The sequence below is a fragment of the Tyto alba genome, unplaced genomic scaffold, assembly GCF_018691265.1.
Source record: "Tyto alba isolate M040663 unplaced genomic scaffold, T.alba_DEE_v4.0 Super-Scaffold_14, whole genome shotgun sequence".
Lineage (NCBI taxonomy): Eukaryota > Metazoa > Chordata > Aves > Strigiformes > Tytonidae > Tyto > Tyto alba.
In genome coordinates, this window is record NW_024881276.1 from 57391813 (window position 1) to 57410734 (window position 18922).

At 35.3% G+C, this 18922-nt stretch overlaps 1 protein-coding gene across 5 annotated transcripts in view; it reads left to right on the plus strand.

The window, feature by feature from the left end:
• STXBP5L (syntaxin binding protein 5L) overlaps window positions 1–18922 on the plus strand; it is a 205905-nt gene that overhangs the window by 63242 nt on the left and 123741 nt on the right. For all 5 annotated transcript variants that reach the window (XM_032997513.2, XM_032997514.2, XM_032997515.2 and 2 more), the window contains exons 3-4: window positions 10764–10845; window positions 12867–12967. In XM_032997513.2, coding sequence (XP_032853404.1) covers window positions 10764–10845; window positions 12867–12967 — 183 coding nt within the window. The remainder of the gene's footprint in view (window positions 1–10763; window positions 10846–12866; window positions 12968–18922) is intronic.

An 18922-nucleotide genomic window follows, 5' to 3' on the forward strand; every position in this document is an offset into this window, starting at 1 on the left:
AGACTGTAAAAGATGTCCCTTGGTGAAACCTAGCTTAATAATTAAAATTAATATGCGGACTTCTCCGGTAGGCAGTATGAATGGTCTAACACCATATCTTGCTGCTTCTGCTCATTGTGTTTTCCTGCAGGCTTCCTCCCTCATACCACACTGCAGAAATACAAATTAGGTGTGCTTAAGGCATTTTGCTCATTCTCTTGAGTGGAGACCAGGGCCCTGGTGGGGTTTCATATTGTGCTGTGGTGGACCCGCAGGTGTTACTGCAGCGCTACCCCCAGAAGCAGGTAACAAAACCTGTAGATCTTGCCAAAGATTATAGCAATGGTAAAACAGGGCTGGACTGATAGTCACCTAGCTTCAACAGGCTCTGCTGGCTCTCTTCATTCTGTAGAGAGGGATTTGGACTATTGGAAGCCACCACCCCCCCTAGCACCGTCTTGCTGTCAGTTACCTGGCAGAGCCTCAGCACGAGAGCTATGTTTCAGCTATGGCAGTGTTTCAGTTCTCTCAGATTCTGCAAAGTATAATCCCTCGGAGGAAGGCAGACCTCTCAGACTTTTTAATTTGGATTGCCAAGGAAGTGTAAAAGTCATTTTGATCCCTTTTGATTCTTGTCCAACAAGATCTAGAATTGGGTTTTTCTGAAGTAATACCATATTAGTATGGTAAATTCTGAAACAGTGTCCTGCTTCACTGAAACATGCAGTCTTCCAGTAATTGGCATGGAAAAGCTGGAATCCTGAGAGATTTCTGCTATGTCCTGCTTTTTTTCCCAGAAGCAGTCAGTCTTTTCTTAAAATGTAAATGCTCTTTGGAAATTATTCAGTATTCACCAACTATGCTTTCAAACCTTTACTCATGTTTTAATCCATGTTAACTAATGTGATTATAAACTTTAATTCAAATAAAACATAAATGCTTAATCCAGCTGACAGCAAACATGAACGTAGTTTGTATAACACAAACTACAGGTGTCTGCTTAAGGTGGCAAAATCATAGTTCATACTCATTTACACCAAAAGGGCTTCCTGAAATACATTTTAACCAGCTGCTGGTTGCCTATTTCATGTAAATTGAATGAAAGGGCTGATTAACTGTGGTCTACAGTGTGTTTCATTTCAAAATCTGATAGAATAATTGTGTGGCTCAGGAGGATTGTAAGAGCAATAAAATGTAGATAACATTTAACCTGTGTCTTGCACTAGAAAAAAATTAATGCCTCTTCCCTGTAATTTGTTTCTGAAAACTTTTCTTAAAAACCCATGAGTTTTACAATAATAGAAGACAAAACTATTTAAAGTTGACTGTCTGATATTTGGAATGCCTTTTAACATAGGCACATTTATAGTATAGTTCCTATTGAACTAAACTAGGAAAAAAACCTCATCAGATAGTTAATTGAAATTTTTTCAAACCCTAAATTAAATTTTCTTCAATTAAATTCTTAAATTTTTCAAATTTTATTTATTTAAACTTGAATAGTTTCATTGTCAGTTTTGACTTCTGTTAGCATGCGAGTTCCTGTATATTTTACACATCTATTCTTACTTAACAAATGAAATTCTAGATTAGCATCTTTCTTTATTAAGTGTCAGATGAGTATATTGATTTGCAGAAGTGCTGAGTATTAATAAAGCTTAACTGAAGTTCATAGAAACATCATTTGTCTGTTTTTCTGGCACAGGAATGAAATTACTGCCTAATTTAACATATTGAACTTCCTTTTAATAAGTTTTTGAATGTGAATTATTTTCTGTGGTGTACCAGAGACCTCCTGGAATCATCCAATACTAAACAGATGATAATAGAGCTGATGCAGCTGATGAATTTGAGGAATTGCTCATAAACAGACTAATAAGCTGTGAGCAGTTTCCTGTTAAGTAATTAAATTATTTAATATTTTAGGCAGCACTGCTCTACCTAAAAAGAATGTGTTGCATGACCTCAGCATCTGTATTATCTTGTAGTTAGATAAATGCTGAAATGTCTGAATGGAAGGCTTTTAAAATAAGTATCTCTTTTGGCATATTGATGTTATAGAGACATTCCTTGGAACAATGGAAATGTTCAAATAGTCGAGTGAATGAATCTCTAAACCACTTACAACTTACAAAGCGTGAGACAAGATCAGGTACTGTCTTACTTGGGGCATTATTACCTGTGTATTAGTGCAATTTTCTCTGACTAAAGTGCCCTTGCACAATATGTATCTTAAAGGATATATATAATCATCAGACAGTCCACTTTTACTTCAGTGCCTCAAGGTTGTATTTGCACAGCATACCTTGCTGCTTATTCCAGTATAATCAGAAAAGTTAATGGAATGATGATTTAATTTGATTTATAGAGTTGAGTTCTTACGGTAAACATGTGAATCAGCATACAAGCTCTACTAACAATTTGTTATTGGACAGTCACCTCACTTTTATAACCAAATGTCTTGATAGCTAGTGGTCTGGAGATTTTCAGGGACTAAATTTCTTAAAATTAATTCTGAGGGTTTTTTTGTTTTGTTTTAGAAGGTTGATTTATTGGTCTCTTCATGTAATTTGAAAGAAAACAGGCTGATTATAGAAAGCATTTATTTTGTGCTGAAAAGACTTCGTTTCTAATGCCTTAGTTAAGATTCTTTTGATTTTTTGAAGTATGGAATTATCTCACCATTTGAGTAGAAATTCTTCATTCTTTGTTTCAGTTCTATGTTGATTTGTTAATAAGCCTAAGCAAAGTAGCTTTGGGGGGATCTTACCACCTGATAGGAGTAAAATCCAGGACATTCTTACTGCAGGACTGAGCACAAAATGGCCCACGTTAAGTAGTCATATAAGTGCTCCTGATTGATTCTGCTTTGACCAAATCTGAAGTGAGACAGCAGTGAGCATAGCAGAGCTCATCATAAAACTCCGTAATTCCTCATGAAACACAGAACTGTAGTTGTGTGGGACTCATTGCTGTGAAATACCTGGCATGAAGAATTAGCCAGAAGTGATCAGCGCAACTGTTAATTATTCTAACACCACTGAACAAAGAAGTTTTTCTTCCCCCTATCCGTATTAGCCAAATTATATAGTGAAACATTTTCAGATTAGAGGGAGCATTATTTAATCATCTGTTCTCATCTCCTACAGACTACAGGAGTTGCCATAGGACCTTCATCACCTTCTTCCAAGTCCAGTGCTTGGGGCTGGAAGTAGCATTTGGGAAAACATGCAGCCTTTTTTTAAAGATTTCCAGTACTGGCTGATTGCTGTCTCTGTTTAAAAGAGAATGTGCAATGTGTATTCTCAAGCTCTGTCATGACATGGATGAAGGTTTATGTATTACTTTAGCTGTATAACTTTTCCATAGCAACTATGGAAAAGTTATGAAAAATGTCTTTTTATTTTTAGATACATTTAGTTTGACAGGTCTCTTGACCTTTTTAAAAAAGACTTATTATGTGATCAGTTTTCATTCTATCTTCTGTTGTCACTGACAGCTATGGAGAAAATCAGCACCTTGTGCTCACTGTTACAAATTGCTTAAAATTCAACAACCACTTAAAAAAATCTCTGCTGTAGGAAACTATGAGACATCTTAAGTTTTGATCTTATGTTGAGTTTATATAGCTAGACTTGCACTTTCCTGAATCCTTCTCTAAATATGGTATCATCAAATTCAGTGGTAGAGTGTGCAAGCAGGGATAACACAAACATAACATTTGTGCTTAATTTTTAAATGCAGTGAGTTTTAGTATAAAATTGTTGTAGATGCTTGCATTTGTCATCAGTGACTGCACATGCGGTAACCTGCATGGTTTTTCGTGTGTTCTGGGTGTACAGATATTCATGGAGCAATTACTGTTTTAAATATTAATATCTGTAGGCTGAGAAAAAAAGAGATTAGAAATGGCTAAGTTAAATCTACCTGCTTGGTTTCTTCTGTAAAAGGGATTGTGTTAGACTACCGTCTGTGCCTGGTGTATACAGATCACCAGCAAATGGTATAATTTGCATTGTCCTCTTAAAAGGCAGTAAATTGAATAAAATGCAGTTGTGTTATCAATTTTTTTATCTGTATCTCTATATTTTGTTGTGCAGGCTCTTGGTTATGTTAATGTGACTTTCTGACTTTAGGATGTTCCAAAATACGCAGCCCTCTTGTTTGTGGCTCAGTTTAATTTTCCATAACCTCCAGTGCACATTAGGACAAGGGTATTACTCTGTCCCAGTTTATTCTCTCTGTAGCTTTTTACCAGAAGTGTTTGTAAATAAGCTTTACAGATACACTTCTCCTTCTATTCCCATATTTGTCATGCCTTTGACTAACCGGTGTCTGCATCTGTAAATTTCTCTGAAACAGCCCCTGTGAATATAATCAATACTTCACACACTCTGACAGATTTCAGTTTTCACTTGTTGCCTTTCTTGTTTTTATCTCTGTATGTCAGTGAACTTGATGAGGTTTATGACTACCTGAAAAAAAAAGAGGAAGACCCCTGTAAATGCAAACTCTTAATGTTGTTTGTTACTACTGCAGGAAGTACAACCTTAAAATATAGGTCTTTCAGGGTGACTGCCTGGCCATGTGGAGCTTTTACAGACTAGTAACTAAATTGCTTCATTTTTGGAGGTGAATTTAGAGCTAGGTGGTTTCTGTTAATTATTATATATATATCTGTATGTGTGTGTATATATGCATACGCAAATAGAAATTGAAAATTATTTATATTCCACAAATGGAACATGAAATTATTCACTTACATTTTATTTGTGAAACATTGCTAGAGTCATTACCTCTAAGTACCTGCTTTTCAAAATTTGTTATTTCAGGTTTAGGGTTGATTGAGTTCAATCACATGGTGATTGCATTTAAATTCTGTGTCCAGAACAGATGATTCCCAAAATGACAGAGGTCTTGGAAGGCAGTCTTACAATGAGATGAAAATATGTATCCCCATGAGTGTTGGTAATACTTGTGGTATCTTTAGATATTTTGGGAAATAAGATGGCTTCTAAATTCATAGGAATCAAAAATTGTGAATAGTGTTGGTGTGAACTTGCACTTTACTTGACTAAATGGTCATATTTTTTAAGCATTCATTCGGCTATCCAACTGTAGTCTATATATATAGACTTGCCATTAAATACAAGCTATCTACAAGTGCTTTAACCTGGAAGAAATAAAAGTTGCCAAAAGCAAATTTTTCAGCCTGTATATATCGTAATGGATATTTAATTGTTCCTGAGATTAGCTCTTCCATAATTTGTATGCACGAACAGAGAAAGCTATGTCAAGAAAAATACACAAGGCAGAGGTCATTGTAGACCAAAAGCTCATGCTTATTGGTGCCAAAAATGTTTATCTGTATTTATTAAATATATCATGTTTGTCATCCTAAGAGAGCAGCCAAGCACAGCAGTATTTCACCTTCTCACAGTGGAGGGAAAAAAGAAAAGCTCTTTATTTAAACAGCTGAATGAACTCAAGACATAATCAGCTCATTGTAAAACTGAATCCTTATATGTTTAAAACAAAAACCACTAAGAGTTATTGTTTAATGAAGCAGTGTCCAGTGAATTCACAGCAAATGGAAGGCCATAAAGCTAGGATTAAGTTGCATGTCCTTTTTAAAGAATTTGGTGAGCTCAACTACATACAGTTAACAGAACAAAGCTTGGTAGGGAGCACTTATTTATTGAAAAGCAGTGAAGAAGTCTCAAAAACCATAAACCATATGATTTCCTGATGTCTTAAAGTAATTAAGACGTAGGCACACACATGTATTAAAAAACTGTATTGAATTTAAGAAATAATGAAATGCTGTATACATTTTTACATTGTATTAAAGAAACCATTACCAAGATGATGTGTAGCTCTGTTCTTGATACATGAAAGATGTTGGGCACATTCTAGAATGTGTATAAAGAAACGTAAGAACTATTTGAGAACTAACAAAATTGCTGTGTGACATGAAAATAAAGGACTTCAAGATATTTTGATTTTATTTATGCAGAAGATGGATAAGATACATCTTGATCACAGTTTCAAAGCAGGAAATTTCTGCTAATAGCAAGTTATTTAATTTAGCATAGAAAGGCATAATGAGGTCCAAAGGCTTGAAACTGAAGCTGAATGTATCAATTCTGCATAGAGTATGACATTCTTAATAGTGAGGCTAACTAAACACTGTCACAATGTACTTCAGAAATCATGTAGAGTATCTTGTGGAAAGACAGAAAAACTCAGCTTGAAGCCCATTTAAGGTACAAAACCTAGGACTGTGGCATTTACTTGTACCAGAATGTGCACTCTCCTTAGTAGACAGAAAATTAATGTATGTGAAACTTACAGAAATTCCCTGAAGGAACTGTAAAACTGTATTCCAGGAACTGAAAGTAGCTATGTTCAGAACTGCAAATCTAGGTGATAAAGACGATGTTTTCATAATTGTTATCTTTTGACAGAATCCATCCTGTAACACAGATACAACGGACTAACCTTTTGGTTGGTTTAGTTGATTAGTGGTGTGGCTGAATTGGTCAACCATTCTATTACTTAATTATTCAGTTAAATACTTCGGTGCTTTTTTAACTGATAAATCACTCAACTCAGTGGAATAGGTCTTCTGCAAGAAAAAGCTGTCCTATATTCAAGTTACACGCTAAATCAATTTTACAGTTGGTTTATATAATGGAGTAACACCATCCCACAAGCATCTGCTCTTAGGGTGCTGCATATTCCTACTCAAACATGTACCAAGCAGTGCAGATCAGATGACAGGACTCCTTCAAGCAGCAGTGATACTCCTGCAGCACCCCACCACTCCAAAATGGTGTAAGGGAGAGGCTATAAATGGGGATTTCCCATTTCTATGTGTATCTTTTAATAAAAAGGTGGATGTGAGACCATGGTTCCTGCTTAATAATTATAACCCATACTTTAGTGTTAATTTCTGTACATAGATTGCTTTTAGTCATGGAAGAAGTTAGTTAAGTAGTCAAGAAATGTCAGAGTTGCTTATTTACATAGCTTGGTGTCATTTTCTTCTATGGAATAATTTTGGGTTTGAAAAAGGTGCCATATGTAATTTAACAGTTTTTACTTGATGAGGATATTTGTTAGCTGCTTGGCATACCTTGGCAGGAGGTTTTTTATGATACCATGTCTTTAGTTACTCTGCATTGCAAGGAGGAAGGAATCAGACTTCAGACCTTGTTATTGCAAAAATATTTAATCTGACATTACTAAAGTATCACTCATTTTAACAAAGAAAAACATGTCTTATCTCTGGACCTTCTGGTCCTAAGAAGTTAAATACCTGCTGCAGGTAACACTGGTCTCAACTCCAGGAGTCAGTTCTAAAGTATCTGTACTTTTGGTTCTCAGCAAACACACAAGGCTTTCAGGTCTTTGAATTCTACTAGTACTAACCTCTGTGAAGAACGAGAGACATCAGAGCTGTATGTATCATATAGTAAGAATGAGTCATGGAATAAGAAAGGTGTGGGATGCTGTGGAAAGTTTGGTCATAGATGATGCTTTTGAGAAGAGTTGCCCATACCTCTCCTATGTATGTAATCATTCACTGACAACTTTGGTTTCCAATAAAACATATTCACATATGCATGTGCTCTGACACCAGGCGTTCATGGTACAGTGAGTATGGATATGATGTGAGAATATCAGATATATGCTAACTGACCAAAAGGATGTGGAGAAACAGTCTGAATCAGGTGGTAATATTAGGAAACGGAAATCCTCTGCAACCTGTGATGGAATGACCCAAGACTTGAGAGTGTAAATTCTTTGTTAATAGTGTATTATGCTGTCATGGAAGTCTGCATCTTGAAAGCCGAATTCAAGTACTCAAAATTAAACATCATAACAGCTGATCTTTTTTTATTTATATTATTTCAAAATAATAGTAAGCTTTGGGATAGCAGGATGTTGAAATACTCTATGAAAAACTGTTACATACAAGAGAATACAGAGCAAAATATCCTATTTCACACATACAGATCTTAAAACCAGGATTGAATGTTTTCAGAAAGAACACTTTTCTTTTAGAATGTTATTACTGTCACACTTTCACTGCTTGGTGAACATAATTCTGATTCTACTTGTCTCACTCTAGATCCCAACAGACATCCAGACTTAGTTTTCATCTTTTTCCCCTTTATGTATAAATCAGGATAATCTGGCATGTCTGTGAAGGCCCCTTGGAGATTCAACATACTGATAAGAGGGAGAAGATAGTGATTGGCTTTTACCCTTAAAACCCATGATGTCTACTTTGAGGTATTCAGATGTATCTGTATTAGTCCCCCCCTTTTAATATCTTCAGAGATATTCCACTCTCCCTGATAGCAGAGTCATTATATAATAGAAAGGCAAAAGTAAAAGAAGAAATTCAGTCCAAAACCTGTACTATAGCTACTTCTGCTGTATATCCTGGTAGAGTACACTGGTACGAAAAGATCTGATGAGGTAAGATTGTACTCCTCCATGCTTGGCAACAGAGCACAGGATTTGCAAAAGATGGGCTAAAGTGCCAAGAACACGTGCCAAGTCATCATATCTCTTCAGCTCCTTCTGCTGGAAGGACCTCACCACAGCTCCCCGAATGTTTGAAATCCACCATCAGTCAGTGATATTGTTGCTATTTAAGCATCAGTCCTTACTTTAGGGCAGTTGGCCAGACTGAAGCAGACAGCACATTTTCTCCCTTATTTTAATAATTTGTGAAGTATTTCAGGGTGAACACTTATGCAAATAAACGTGAATTTTTGGAGAATTCTTTCTTTGTTTGGGATACGCTGAATTAAATCATCTACTTTGTTAGGATGTTTCCTAGAAAACCGACTTAGCGTGATATTGATGCTGAAGGGTGACAGCTGCCTAATCAGGGCAATTCTAGTGTAATTTTCATTAGGGACAATCATTAGCTAGTGCTATGTATTTATACTGAACATAAAGCTCAAGTTAAAGGGAAAGCACTTATCTGTCAAAACTTCCGCTCAGTTTGAAATCCTCAGTGGGTTGGTTTTGACACTAGTCTTGCTTCCTCTCACAACAAGTAGTGGGAAACAATGTAAAAAAAAAAGAGTGCCACAGAGCATCCATTCGAAATGGATCAGAGGATTACCATCAAAAAATCAGAGGATTACCTTAAAAAGTATTCTGGACTACCATATATCTTTATCGTCCATTTTAAATAGGTTGTTTAAATGATGCACAGTTTTTTAATGATTTTATTGTTTATGGTCATATCCAGGACTACAGTTTGGGAACAAGTGCAATAGAGTTACTTAGTTTTTTTCTCTACTTTGCTGTCCCATAATGTAGTTACGTTTTATGTCGCTTTTCATCTGTAGATACCAGTACACTGAGAGTACTGTCAAAGGAGATACTGTATTCTCTTGTAAAACACTTATCTCCAGCTTACAAATAGGGAAATGAAGGCACAGGAAATAAAAGATACTTTTTCTTTTCCCTAAGGGTATCCAGTAGTCCAGTAGGCAAAGTCAGGGGTAAAGCTCAGGTCTCTCAAGGTCAGTGTCTCAATTTAACTGCTTGTTTAACAATTGGGAAAAGTTTTAACCCTCAAATTTGCTTATCTATGGACTTTACTTCCCTGAGGCCAATTCTAGAATAGTTTACAGCAAGCCTCTTCACCTGTGAAAGGGGAAATGAAGATTCTGACATTTGCCTGCAATATAGGTAGACAGCTGTCATTTTTGTTCAGCATTTTACAATATGCTAATATGATTGTATATAACAAATAGATAGGGCTTTATGTTGTAAAATCTTGGTTTTGATCATAATCTTGATGATTTGAATACATATGAAGGTGTTTCACCTGTTTCATACAACATGGCTGTTAATATATTTCATCTCCCCTCTTGTTTTACTTTTTATCTTTGGTAATTTTCAGGAACTGAAGTTTCTTGTTAAAGTCTCTGACTCAGATGAGAATGACCCATCATCTCAGTTAGGGAGATGGCAATTCAACATGCAGAGAAAAAGGCCCAAAGAGAACAGACAGAAAGCTACATTCATGATACATCTGGGCAACAAGATATTGCTGCAAAGCAGGGTGTTTGTGTTGATTCCAGGTGAACTAGCTGGGTTGCCAAAAGCAGGGCCACTCTGGTTTCACTCGGACTGGGGACTGGACTAGGGAATGTAGTTCATAGCTGGACTTGGGTAACTGCATGGCACTGCATTGTACTTCTGTTGATATGACAGAGAGCAATAGTTACATGTGAGCTTTTATGTAAGTGTGAAATGACTCACTCCAAAAAGCATTTTCTCAGATGTAAAAAAGCCTGCTACAGAGCTGTGTTACTGACCTTAGTCCTAAATTATGAATCTTATAATGTCTTGATAAGTACAAAAATCTTATACATTCATATGTTATATGAACCAATAATGTGTAAAAATAAATTTAAGATGCATCCTGCTGAATTTTTGTGTTAATTCATGTACGTTATTTCTCAGGCAAAAAAAAAAAAAAAAAACAAAACAGGCAGGAACAGATTACTCACAATTGCACATGTTTCAGCCTGATGATGATGATTCTTTAATTAGAACAGTGGAAAGTCAGCATGAATTCTTTTGTTTTACAGAAAGCAAGAATAATTGAGGTTAAATAAAGGTTAATGAGAGTTTAATTGGTAGATTGTTTGTTGTTGTTGTTGTTTTTGTTGTTGTTGTTGTTGTTTTTTTTCCTCTTCTGGTGATAACAGGAATGTTAGAATCCTTGACGTTGATGGCAACAGATTGGGCAGGCCTGGTGTTGATTGCTACTGCCAACATGAAAGTGGTGCTGCAGTTCTGCAGCTCCAGTTCTTAATCAATGAGGTAAGGACATATTTACTCAGATTCTTCTGTATAAATTCAGTTGAGTAAGTCAACTGGTGTATTGTAATTGAGTGATATAACTTTTCTCATTGATAAATTATGCCAACAAGTAAGTGGCGTACATCCAGAGGATGTTCACCATACTGCCTTTTAGAAGACTATTTATGGGACAGCACCTGGGGAGAAATATTACCTTCATATACATTAGTATAAAGTACTGAACAAAAGGCAGTCAATATATGAATGAGTATAGGTAGATGTAAAATTATTAAATTACTAAATATGCAGCACAGTCCTGTTTCAAATAGAAATTGATAAATGAGCTAAATCTCTCTATGGCAATATATTGATAGTTATTGGCTGAAAACTCAGTAGTTGGGGATATGCTGCTACTTGAAACAAGGAAAAGCAATTACAGGGGTCATCAATCAAACCAGTATGCTTAGTTTTTGTAAATGGTATGTTGAAATTAAATGTAGACAACATGAAGAAACAGTGACAGATTTTATCTTGCTCTGTGCAGAAGTTCTCTGGAGATGGTGATAAGCAAGAAGACTTTCTGGAGCATATAAATGTTTGGGTTTTTTTTCTAGAACCTCATACCTGGCTAAATTATAAGCTAGTCGTAGTTCAGTTTTAATTTTCTCCCATCATATAAGGAAGCACTTTGATAATTTTGACTCCTCTTTCTAAGTGTGGAGATCTTAAAGCTTGTCAAGGAGTTTTAGTTTTGTGGGTTTTTCAACCTGAGAGATACTGATTTTTTTCTACACTTGACTGGAGAAAGTACCTGAACCTGAAAACTGAGGAGGGAGGACTGAAACTTTAGAAAGAATCAGTTCGGTAGAATTCTTTAGGGGAAGGCAAGGATGAAAACAGGGAGGCCAAGGTTTGAATCAGTGTTGTTTGTTTTCATTAGGTGACCAGCAGTACCCCTAATACATAAGATTATTTAGATTTCCTCTCTGACACTGGTCCAAGCTCTCTGGGAGATGAGAATTAAAGCATGTATTGCACTGTATTAGAGAAGTCTTACCTTCAGAAATTTAATGTGTTAGTGTTGAAAAGAACAGTTTCTAGGGTTAGGAAGGAAATTCAAGAAGCAAAAAGAGAAGTTTATCAGTCAATCATAGTTGGTATGAACTGATCTTTCAGTTACATCCTCGCCCTTCCTCAGAATAAAGCATTGCCTTCTGTTTGGACAATATCTAGTTCCTCTCTGGCACAGTAGTACACAGGGAGAGATCTTTTGTGCTACACCTGATCTGAGGTGTAAATGTCGTAAACCACTGCAGCAGCAGTCCATTCTCAAATAGCATCACTGTTCCGTGGTACGGAGAAGGGCAGTGGGAGGGAGGGAGGATAAGTTCACTTCAAGCTGCCCAGGCAGATAGAGGTCTGGACTTTGGAAGATGTTCGTTTTGGGGTACCAGAGGCAGAACCAGTCTTAAGAGTACTTCTGATCTGTGATAGAGACTCATTTTACCTACATTCCTTAGTTTTTCCAAGGTCCTCTCTCTCTACTTTCTTATCTGCATCTTCTTTTCACAGTTTGTGTTTTTAATTTCATGTTATCTTGATATGACTACTGAACTGTACTTGGCACTGTCAATCGTCTGTATGTGTGTGCACTAATCCCTTTATCCTTTAGTTATATACCTCACACCTTTTTAAGTAAGTGGTGTCTGTTCTTCATTTCATTAATATCTGTGCTTATGTGGAAATATGTGAGAGTTCACATGTATAGTGTTGGTACGAAGCTTTAATTTGCATTTTAAATTGGTGGAGTTTTAATTTAACTTTGGCTGATCTTGTACTCATTTAAAATTTTTACATGTACTAGATCAATTCAAATTGACTATAATTTATGGTAGAATATTTTTTCTTCCAGAAGAAAGCAACCATTTTTCATAATCTGAATTGTTTTCTATGGGTAGATCATTAACAGTGAGAATCATTTAAGAATAAGACAGAATCTTCAGAAAAGTAATACATTGTGCTGTATTTTCTGTCTGCTCTAGGGTGCTTTGGTCAGTGCAAGTGCAGATGATGCACTTCATTTGTGGAATCTCCGACAGAAACGACCAGCTATCCTACATTCTCTGAAATTTAACAGGGAAAGGTAAGACTATATGACACAAAATAAATATCTCATTAAAAAAAAAAAAAAAAAAAAAAAAAAAAACCAACACAAAAACCCAACAACAAACTTCTCAGATTTTTAATAATACATGCTTATTAATTTGCCTTTCTAAAGGTAGATATAGTTTTGTCCTGAAATTTTTTTCTTCCATTGCTTGATTCTTGTTTCCATAGAACAAAAATTTCACTTTCTCTTTCTGCAGCCTTCTCAGAACTAGAAAAAAATTGTCTGCTTTTTGTTAAAATGTTTTTCATTTTATCTTCTATTTGCATGAACCAATATGAACAATAGCGTGTTTGTTTTTCTTAAGACCAGACACAAGCACTGTGACCTTTTGGCTGATCTGTTGTTCAGTATTATCCAGAGTATTTCAGCTGGCTATATCAGGAAAACAATCTTCTTTACCTTGAAAGGGTATTGTTTTTGTAAAATACTGGAAATTTAGCACAAATAAATTCTGAATTTTGGAAACTATGGTAAATATCAAATGAATCAGAGACTTTTTTTCTAAATTTTACTTTTTCAGTACCTAATTGTAGAAATCTCTACTGAAAATAGATTAAATGTGTGGTTGTAATTTTCAAACTCAAACAGAAGCTGAGCATTTCAATCTGTGTTTAGTCACCTGAGTAAAAGCTGCTGATACAGTGTAGCTTGAATGCCACACTTTTATTAATATTAAGGAAAAGTTCTGTTTATGCTTGGGAATTAGATCAGAAGACCAAGATTCAGAGTGCATAAATGCAGCAGTTGTTTTTTTTGTAAGTCCTTGAACAATACAGTTATTCTTCATTTTTGAGATGGATTTTTTAAAATTTGAACACATAGATTAATTTATAGTATGGTTTTCACTGGAAGTTTAGGTGATATGGTAATTCTCTTTGTATATACATCCAGTGTTTATTAAGGTGCAGCAACTTCTTTTAGATATTTATAAATTTACATGTGCAGTGGTGAAAAACATCAGTACTTTACCAGAGCTGTGGAGTAAACAGGCTCATCAAAGCTTTAGCTGCAGCAGATTTGAAAATTATTATGGAAATAGACTTTTTCTTTGTTGTTTATTATTCAGACACCTATCATGTTTGCACTTAAATGTCAGCAGGTTGCAAGTTTTGTTGTGGGAAGTACTACATAATAATTTAGAAAATACACATCCTGATTCCAAAGTGTTTATAACCTATAGGACAAGTGTATGAAGTGGTTTGGGGCTGCATGAGGGAAGATGAAAAAGAAAAATTACATGTATATTTGCTAGCTGCTTCTGGACAGTAATTCATCATTTTACCTATGATGAAATATTTGAATCTTGGTATTCTCATCAGGTAGGTACATTATCCACAATTTGTCACTGATAAACCTAAATATTGTAGAAGTTATTCCAGTACATCTTGGTCTAGCTTTCCCAGCCAGCAACCTTCCTTACAATCTAAGGAATCAATATTTATAAGACTGCAGTGTCTGTTCACCTGTTTGCTTTCATTTCTCTTCAGAGACATTAGTATGGTATCTTGGTCAGAATTTTACCAGTTTCTTGATAAAATAAACTCACATTTGGGCTTTGCTAAGAGCAAAACATTTGTCATCACATTTACCTATTTTTTTTTTTTTTTTTTGCTTCTGACAGTCTAAACCATTGGGCAAAATATTAGGACGCAAGTTATTTGGAATACTGGAAAACGTGTCATTACACAAAACTTTGGTTTTGTGCAATTTTTGAACCGAGGTTTAAAAAGGATCTGAGGATATAGCTATTTGTAACAAATACATAGCTTGTTATGCTTGCCTTTTTCAAAGTCTAGTAAGTTGTGAGTTTAAGAAAAAGTACTGTTAGTTCTTTTATGCATGTTTTAAATAACTTGTACAATCACTGCCATTTAAATAATTTTTATTAGCACATCAAAGGCTATGAGGCAGATATCATGATACACTGCTATATAATATTGTCAAAGAAGTGAATCTAGTTTTAAATTTAAAAAGAGTTTTCAGTAAGTATGAAGAAATACCTGTGTAGGCAGTTCTTTTCTTTCAGGGTTCTCTAGCACTGTCTTAATTTTTTCAGGTTTTTTTATTCAAGCACTTGGCTCCAGAATTAAGTCTCTTCATTTTTTTATTGTATTTTCTTTTAACATACATAAAAATTAATTTCAGATCATCTAACTTTCAATTTTCTAAGCTTGATTACACATTTAGTATCTAAAATTCAACATTAGCCTCTGGGCAAGTAGCAAAAGACTAAGGCTAAACCCTTAATTAACCCTCTCATTAATTTGGAACATTTTGCTGTATATATGCCTAACAGAGTTAAGTCTAAAAGACACCTTCCATTTTTTTTCTGAATATATTTTTTGTTTTAGAGCACAGAAGTTATGAATTACGTCACGCTCAGAGAAACAGCAAATAATGGTTGCCTTGTCTATAAGAAATTTATGACAAAATGGATGTGAGGGGAATTTTTGAAGCTGCGAAAGCAGTAAGATCAAAATTGATTTTCTTCCAGAAATTCAAATACCTGTCTCCCAAAAATTAGTATCTTTTTCACTGTTGGAACAGTTGAAAAAAAAAAATTATTTTCATCCTCTCCTCTTTCAGGGAGAGGTTAAGGGGAAGCAAGATTCATACTGTATAGAAAGTTTCTTTCTTTCATCTTGTTTTAAATTTGTGAGCCAGTTAATTAGCTGGTTTTGATGTTTCTTAAATGGGGAGAAATGCTAATTGACAGAGAATATGTTTTGAAATACTGATGCGTGTTTTCAGAAAAAGTAAGGTATTGAAAAGGCTGTAGAGGGAAGTGCTTAGACAGTCAAAGGCTAGCTCTTACAAGAACACCATTTATAATTTAATTTAATTTTAGATTTAGACAGATTTTAGGGAGCCAAACAAATAATCATTCAGATGTATTTTACCTATGAAAATGGGGCATGTGTCTGCTTCATATTTTCTTATTTGCATGACTCTTCTGAGGATTTATAAAAATTGTAATTTTATTCATACAATATGTTTGTCTCCTTGAAACAGTTTGGTTTAGATTTTTTTTTTTTAACTGGCAGATTTACTTCATGAAGTGATGCAATATAATGCACTTTTATTTAAAACGTTCATGTTTTATCTGCTTGTGATGGGAAAGTTATTTGTGTTAGTCCAAATTCTTGATTAATTTGACTCGATTAGATTTCATGTGGAATCAGTTTATTCTGAGCTTTAAAAATATTTGATACATGAACCATACAGCTGTTAGATTCTGTTAGATGGATGAATGCTACTTAGGTCTTTGGCTGTTACTCAGTGTACCAGTCTTCATATTGTTGAACTATTTAATTTGCAATTTGTTTCTGTTTCTTGACATTTAAGATTGCAGGAAAATGGACTAAAATCTCCTCTTAGCAGTGTTGCTGTATATGTTTATGCAATTACTTGAGTCAAATTTCCGCAGATGTATACACATATATGTGCCCCCTTTCCCCCTCACAAAAGTAAAAAACATACATGTTCTTTTCTTCAGATGTTGGTAACAACATAGATGTAAAGAGCAAAGAACTCTTAAATGCAGCACATTGGTTATCTTTCACTTACCATGTAACATTCAGTATTAAGACACTGAATGGTTTATGAATTCTCTAACAAAATGCACTATTGTAGCCATGAAAACATAGTTTGCAACCTTTCCAGATTTATTTTTTTATTCTTCTTTCTTCTGTTGTTAAACTAAGGCTGATGCAACATTAGCAATATTAACTTGTCTCTTAATTCACTGCTCCTTTACTAAGTGTCTCTTTGGAGCAAGTGTAGAAGGAACACTCAAGCATGAAACATAATGGCAAACTGATATTTTTGTTCTACAGTGTAATGCTCTGGACCTTTTAGCAAATTGTATGTTTTTGCCCTGTATCAAAATATAAAGTTAAAAACCTTCAAGAGGATACAAATGTGAGCGATATGTTTCAGAGCTTGGCCCCATACCAAGTGCTGTATTTATAACATGGTTACTCAAAGACATACTTGACAGTAGCATATGGTTGATAACACAAGGTTTGCTGTTCCATTTACACATAGGAAGGACAGGTAAAACTTTTTAACCTTTGGAAACATTCCATAAGAATCTCTTCAGTACTCTTGAAGGATAATATTATGGTGATGTTCCTTATGTTAGTCCCTGCTTTTCCTTTTTTGATGTCATAGATGCAGGATTCATCTTCCGCAGACATTTTAGGCAAAGTTACTCTCTCATCTACTGGAACTGGACACTGTCTTTATTTGCTGCAAAGAACATTAGGATTAAGGTAAACCACTGGAAACTATAATAGGCCTTAATTATTTTTAATATAGTCAGAACAGACTTCAACAAGTGTAGCTTTAAATATATAACAGCTCACATAGTTTTCCCGTTGAAGATTAGTGCAACTGGGATAGGAAAAACCAACAAGGATTACAGTGTGAAATCCAGGTCCTTTAGGCCTGTGTGCACTAGTTTCACTTATGAACGCAGTTCATCTCCTATTATTCTGAAGCTGAGATAGTTCAGTTGTGTTGACTGACATGGGGGATAACCCTCTTTTTCTTCTTTTAGCCAGTGCTGAGTGACGTGTTACAAGTGAGCCAGTACCACCACAACAGTTTATCCACTGACTTATACTCAGCATACGTGAACACAGTGTACAAGTTCTGTTGGGTCTTTAAATCCATCTGCATGCACTGTGCACTGATGCCGTGACAATACCATAAGTGCCCTTCCACAGAGGAGTCACTGGGTGACAAAATCTGCATAACTGACTTTGGAGCTCTGATCTGTAACACTTTCTTCAGTGTTAAGGGTATCCTGGCACAGAAGAAGAGGAGCCTTTTAAGTGGGTGACTTTTAGAGCAATTCTCAGTTAGATGTAACTTATTGTTAATTAGAAGCTCAACTCCTGTATCTGAGATTTTGCAGAACAAGATGATTGAGAGTATTACCTCAGTGCTTGGAAGCAAAGAGAAAAAAGAGGCATTTTCAGATCTGGTGACTTTTCTTTTGTGTGTTGGTCTATATTCTTTCCTGAGAGTTGCTGCATCTTTGTCTATCTGTCTTGCTGTATCTTTACAGGATTTTGTATCCTGTGTTGTTAAGTGTTCACCTAATCAAAATGACAGCAAGAGGCTATTGAATGAATACTGGTGACTGGCTGTGCAGTCTCAGCAGTACCTGTATCTATTTACTTGTGTGTTAGGGACTTGTGAGTTATTAAACCTAGATTATCTGTCTCATTTGCTGTTCAAGGAACTGAATTCCTGTGATGGCTTGCTTGCTCATAAATGAGCCTCCTGGCTAATATTGAATAACTGCAAACTGTATTATTTATGTACTTCCAAATTAGTCAGAGGTCTGTCATCAAGCATGAAGGTAGTTAATGGGGCTCAGTGCAGTTGCACAGCCGTGCTGTACCACAAAACGGATTCTGATTACACGGTGTGGCGCAGCATATAGCTATTCCAAAGAACCACAAAACTAAAATATAAAACAATATTTCACCATACAATTCTGCCACAGTTTGTGGAAAGGATTTAAACTTTCTCAGGTTAATGATGGAAAAAACTGAGGAAAGTAAAAGAAGCCATGCTGTTAATTGGCACTCACTTCCACATCTTGAAGAAGTTTTGTAAAAACTTCCTTGTGCAGATTTTTTTATTTTTTTTTATTTTTTGTCTTATGAAGTATGTATTGCCAAGTACAAATACAGCAGAGACCTCAAACATGTAAGATAAATGTTAAATATGTGTGGCATGGTCTAGCATCAGCATCTGTCACCTTTGAAAGTATGATGCTCAGGGATTTCAATAACCATTTAATATTGTTTGTGTGCAATTATTGAATTTGGAAATATTCCTGAAGCTCATAAAGAACACCTCTAGTCTATAGGGCCATGCCTTAGTACTGCAGGTCAGGAAAGTGAACTTTGT